Consider the following 6,000-nt stretch of genomic DNA (forward strand, 5'->3'; position numbering starts at 1 on the left):
AACTCATCATAGCCTGTGTCTTTCTCAATGTGACACATTGCGCAGGTTGGGCATAGCTAGGTGTTGCCTCTGAGATTCTGCCGGTGCGCTTTTGGAGATTACGCCAGCCTGCGCGGCGCCACAGTAAGAGAGAAGTGTAATGGCGATGATGGGAGCCGCTGCTTGTGCACAGCTATGTGTGACAGGATGTGGGAGTTTTGAACTGCTGTGCCAAACGAGTGTGAACCCTGCAGAAAGCTATATGCTCGGGGCTTTTTTTGTTTTGTTTTGTTTTGCCGACAAATGTAGTCAGTCATAATTCATTGGCAAGACAATTTTACTTCATTAAAATAAGTTTTCTTTTTTAATACATGGACCTCCATGGGGATATTAAGGGAAACTTCATTTAATTAATTAAATCATGTTTCGTTATGACAAGGCATCACTGTGTTCATTGGTGTTTGAGATAGGTAGCGCTGCTGCCTGCAAGGTGAATAATTGTGCAGGTCTGAAAAATCAAGTGTCTGAAAAATGAGTTGCCGACTTACAGTGGCATCTTGATAAACGAAACTGCAAGGGACCAAGAAAATTATTTCCATTTAACAGGAGTTACATTTACTGAGCAAGGGTGCAGCACTATGCACAACACCCTCTTTATATAGTTTTAAGGAATTGTAAGCTCCATGAGGTGAATGCAGTTGATAGTTGTTCAAAAAGCTGATAAATTACAAAAGGGGTTTTGGCATAGCATTCATAAAATTTATTGCGCAGCTACTAGACGCGTTAAAGAATGCATCAATTTTTGCTTGCTTCATTCCTTGCCACCGCCTATTTAAGATTGTGTTCTCCATAAAACACAAGCTTCGTGCAAACATATCAGATCCTGGTTCTCATGATAAAAATTCTTGAGAGCCTGCGCACCTAATTCTGCTTCTGGAAGTGTGGTAGCTTCTTCTGTGGGAGCTACCTCTTGAGGAACTCTGATTTCGACATCAGTCTATTTACAGTTCCATGTCCAGAGCAGTTGTCAACAAGGAAAAGGCCTTTACTTTTCTACCACGAAAATTGTGCATCCTCGCTTTGGATTCGCTTGCTGTTGAGAACCTGCTTCATCCATGCTTTCATGTTTGACTCGTACAAATTGGTCAAGGTTGCAACACCTGTAAAACAGCAGGGATTCTTTTACTTCCGATGACTAAGGCCTCAACTTGTCACTGACAGGCGTGTGCGCCGATGAGAACAGTTAGCCTCTCTTTGCCAAGTTTTCCACCTGTGCACTGCTCATCTTTAAAGGTGAGTGATTACGATAGCAGGAGATTGAAAACAAATGGACTGTTTCATCCACATTGTAGATATCGTCTGTCTTGAACTGATGCAGGATCTCCGGAAGCCATTGTGCACGCCAGTCGTGGTGTGCAGTGATATCAGCTGCCGTGGCTTCCCCTGAAATGGTGCGGAAAATGGGGCCATTTCTTCCTTTAAACCTTGTCAACCAGCCTTTGCTGTATGAGAAGGCCTCTATCCCATGCTGAACAACAAATTTTTCGGCTTTTGTATTGATTAGCGATCCATTGATGGGGATGTCCTGGCTCTGGGCTCTCCTCAGCCACAACACCAGGCACAGCTTCAGCTCTTCATGGTTGGCGAGTCTTTTCCTTTGATGCCCGAATCACTAACTTTTGAAGGCATCCCGCAACATCTCTTTGTCATGCAGAATCCGTGTGAGGCTGCTTTTCGGAACACCGTGTTTCTTCCCAAACGCTGCTTTCGTATAACAGCCACTTTCGAAGCTGTCAATGATCTCTGCTTTCTTTTACAAAGTAAGTGCATGGTGTACGTGCTTCTTTGTCACCATTGAAACAGCGGGGGCTAGGCCTTGTAACTTCACCCGTGAACACAAGGTTACAAGTCAATTGATGCTCATGGCGATGGGTCTTACAAGAAGTCGCATGACAGGCATGACTGTTTTCAACATTGTAGTTCCATTTTTGGTTCTGTTTACAAAGTGATGTGAAAATTTTGGTTACAATTATTGGAAGTTTTTTGCATTATCTAAATACAAAACCCACCAATTGAAAGGTGATTATTCCATTTAAGTGATTTCCGTTTACCAAGATTTTACTGTAATGTGACATTTTTGTTGCCAGAGTATATATTCTGAGCCCCTTGCAAACGAAAATTTGCTTCACTATGACTGATACCGTGTTGAAGGCTGCATTCTTGATTTAATGATAGCAGAAGAATACCCCGTTGAATTAAAGCACAGCCAACCAAATTTAGGTTTACTTCTTTATATCTCTGATAATTCATTGTACCCATGTTCATTATCTTGAGGTTCGGCTGTACAGTCAAGCCAACTTGTAACAATACCAGTTATAATGAACGATTGGATATTATGAGCAAAGATACCGTGATGGTCATAATATTCAAGTGATCTACGGGAGCACGTCTTGGAACAAATATGTCATAACTCCACGTTCATTTACAGTCATTGTGGAAGTCCCATTCAGCTTTCTAAGAAGATGCCACTCGCCTTGCATGCCTACTGTGTAGTGTGCTCTTGGATGGAGGCTACCGCACATTGCATCAAAAACTGTTTTCGCAAGGCTGAATTTTTTTGTGGGGCAGGGCAGTCTGGAACTATAGAGCTTGGAAGCAATGATAACTTGCCTTTAAACTTACGGCAGTGTATTCTTGAAGAGCAGCCTAGTGCTGCTGACGTTAGTTGGCATGATTTCATTGATGCGGATGATAAAGCTGATGTCGCAGAGTCATGCACACACGGGAGCATCGGCTGTGATGTGCAAGACATTGTCACCAATGAACCGTATGAAGTAAAAGAGGAGACTGTGAAATCAGTACCACCATCTGTAAGTGCATCAACAGCGGCCTAGTACATTGCGTTGTTAAAACAGCTCACTTGCAGCAAAACTATTGGTGATGATCACTTGTCTGCTTTTAACGATCTGGAAAACACAATTGTTGGATCAGCATTAAAGAAGCAAAGCAAGTTTATTGATTATTTTGGAAAATAATGAATGTTTTTGCCATTTTGTTGGCTTATTCTTGCATGTCCACTTATTATGAACGCTTGGCTATAACTAATGCATCTTGCATGACCGTGATATTTGTTATAAGTGGTGTCGTTTTGATATGGTTCATCCGAAACCTATCAGCCTGCCTGTTGCGTCACTGCGGTCACCTCGCTACATTCTATAGCACGCACCCTCTCCTCTCAGTGCAGGTGGCTGCTCTCCTGCTCTGTTTTTTTTTTTTTTTTCTGCTGCCAAATACACCAGGCTCTCTGACATTTATTTGAAACTGTTGCACATATTGTAATTGCAAAGTGAAGCTGGTCAGTGCTGATGATGATGTCCACTTAGGAATTTTGACAATAGCACCATTTTCGGGATATTCATCTCCAAAATCTATGATGAAATAGGCCTCATTGGTGTTCCATGTAGCTTTCCTTTCTTTTACATGGCCCAATGAAGTCTTTGCGTGAAAGTGAGTAAAATGCCAATGGAATTTTGCCAGAAGTTGAGGACAGTCGTACAAAACTGGTGCCAGTCTCATGATTGCTATTTGTAGATTTGGCTGGAGCACAGATAGGCTTTAGTATTGCAATTAGTATAGTATGTGTACTAAAGATAGTAATTAGAAAATCAATTAGCAAAAATTTGTATTGATTTTTACACAAATCTGGTGCCCACCACGGCTGTGAAATTTGGCCATCAAAAATTACCCTTGCTTGTCAAACGCCCTGTTCTGAATACTAAATCAAGAATGGAGCTGACAGATGGAATAGCACACTGTGGTATAAAGGTTATAAACAGGGATAAGGTGCCTCAGAAAGGCCAACGTTTCGATAGGAGGACCTATCTTCGTCAAAGGTGGCCTCATCATCCTCGGCATGTTAGTTTTAACGGGTTAGTAGAGCGATGTCACATGCTGATGTTATCGGTGGTGGCTGGCTGTAAAGGGAGAGACTGCAAAGAAAATGAGCGCTGTCGCCTGACGTCTGTAAGCGTGGTTTCTAAGACGAGGGGATACAAAACACAATTTACCTAAACCAGTAGCCAGCCACTTTAATGAACATGGTCATATATTCGACAAAGCAAGGCTCTATATACTACAAACAAATTTCCGTTCACCTCGCGAGAGGAAGTACATATACGGAATCATACCTCATACACAAGTTAAAATGTCTACACCCGACGGGAATTAATTTGGCATGTGGCAATTTAGAATCTCTAAAAGCTATAACTTAAATCTGAAATTCTCATATCATCAACCAAGGCACAAAATACATTGTGCCACTAACCTGAATTCTTAACCTCACCTGTTCCTCCATTTCCAGCTTTTCCTTGCCTACAACTCAATTTAATATACTCTTTCACGTTTTTATGCATATATCAACTGTATGACCCCTTTTCCCATATACACCTCCCCCGCCCACTTTTACTCATGCCACCCTCCGATTTGTTATTCCAGTTTTCATCCCCCCCCCCCCCGTTTTATGTCTGTTTATTTTTTAAACGCCCTCACCAACACATTCCAAAGTCCCAGACGCCAGGATACCTTTCTCGGTGCTTCAGCCACACACGGTGTCGCCACTACTGTATACCGCCGTGACAACGCCTACGTTGAGCTACTGGGGCTAACATTCCTTGAAAGACCAAGCCGCTGCCTTTTAGCTACCCCATGCATTGCACCCAGGACTCCTTGTCGCCATCTTAACTCCTTCAAAATTACCCGACACGTTGCTGCTATGCTACCCAAGTAATTCTTTCAACTGATGTCTTTTTGGGTCTTTTGTTGCTCGCGCACTGACCAGCTGACCGCCTCTTCTAAAGACACAAAAGCATGCCACCAATGACACCCCTGAATGTTCCCTAACCTCTTGCTCCCCCAACACCCTCCCATGCCCTTATTTTTCTTGTTGTTTTTTTTTCCTCCTTTTTTTTTCTTTTTTTTTCTCCCCGCCTTCCCATTCTCCCGCTCTTGTCCCCTCATCTCAAGAACCACACTTACAGATGTCAGGCGACAGCACTCATTTTCTTTGCAGTCTCACCCTTTACAACCAGCCGCCACCGACAACAACCGCACGTGACGTCACTCTACTAACCCGTTAAAACTAACATGCCGAGGATGATGAGGCCAGCCTTTATGAGGCACCTTATCCCTGTTTATAACTTTTATACCACTGTTCTGAATACTTGGAGGCTGTAGTGAATGAAACAACTCATGCATGCAGGTGTAGTCATCGTGCCTCTAATTTACTGTGACAACAGTATTGTGAAAATAACCTTAATCAATGCTTGTGGTCCACATGCAGGAGGAACAGCAGTCACAAAATGGCCAGATCAAGCTGAGACAGTTTCCTGAGGGATACATTGGCAAGCTGCAGGTGATGAAATCCGGGCGTGTCCGCTTGGTTCTCGGTACTGTAGCCCTATCAGTGGACACGGGCACCCATTTGTCCTTTCACCAAGAACTTATATCTGTGAGGCTATCTGAAGTTGGAGGGGCTGATGTCTCTGTTCTTGGACACATACTCAACAAGCTCATATGTCTGCCTGACATGGAACAGCTCCTTGCAGCGAACTCTCAGGAAATTTCCTGAGAATGGCTCTCTAGAAAATGAAAATGCAAATAAATAAAAGAGCCAATGTGTATATAATAAATATGCATGTCTGTAAAATAGTGCAGTTGTCCTTGTGTTTGATAAAAAAATGTAGCATGCAACACGTTCATTCATTGAAGCAAAATACAAAGGGGCAGGTTTTGATAATTCAGGGTTAAGTAATGATATGGTTGGCTTGAGTTTGTAGTAGGGGCTTATAAGCAGCAGCCTTGGCATGTAAGGTGTGTTATGAATAGATGATGCGGCTACTTTAAACCTATAAAAAAATTTTCATGAGCGGGAAGGTTGATGCATAGCCAGTGCGCCTTTTGCGATGCATTGTGGCGCCATCGTGCGGTGGCCACGAAAAACAATTTGGCAGGCGCCGCGACAGC

The 6,000-nt window shown here is 42.9% G+C and overlaps 1 protein-coding gene across 2 annotated transcripts in view; it reads left to right on the plus strand.

The window, feature by feature from the left end:
- Polr3D (RNA polymerase III subunit C53) overlaps positions 1-5,686 on the plus strand; it is a 79,480-nt gene extending 73,794 nt beyond the window's left edge. For both annotated transcript variants that reach the window (XM_075700107.1, XM_075700115.1), the window contains exon 8: positions 5,318-5,686. In XM_075700107.1, coding sequence (XP_075556222.1) covers positions 5,318-5,605 — 288 coding nt within the window. In that variant the 3' untranslated portion in view covers positions 5,606-5,686. The remainder of the gene's footprint in view (positions 1-5,317) is intronic.
- The last annotated feature ends 314 nt before the right edge of the window (positions 5,687-6,000 follow it).

This window comes from Dermacentor variabilis, chromosome 1 (assembly GCF_050947875.1).
Source record: "Dermacentor variabilis isolate Ectoservices chromosome 1, ASM5094787v1, whole genome shotgun sequence".
Classification (NCBI taxonomy): Eukaryota; Metazoa; Arthropoda; class Arachnida; order Ixodida; family Ixodidae; genus Dermacentor; species Dermacentor variabilis.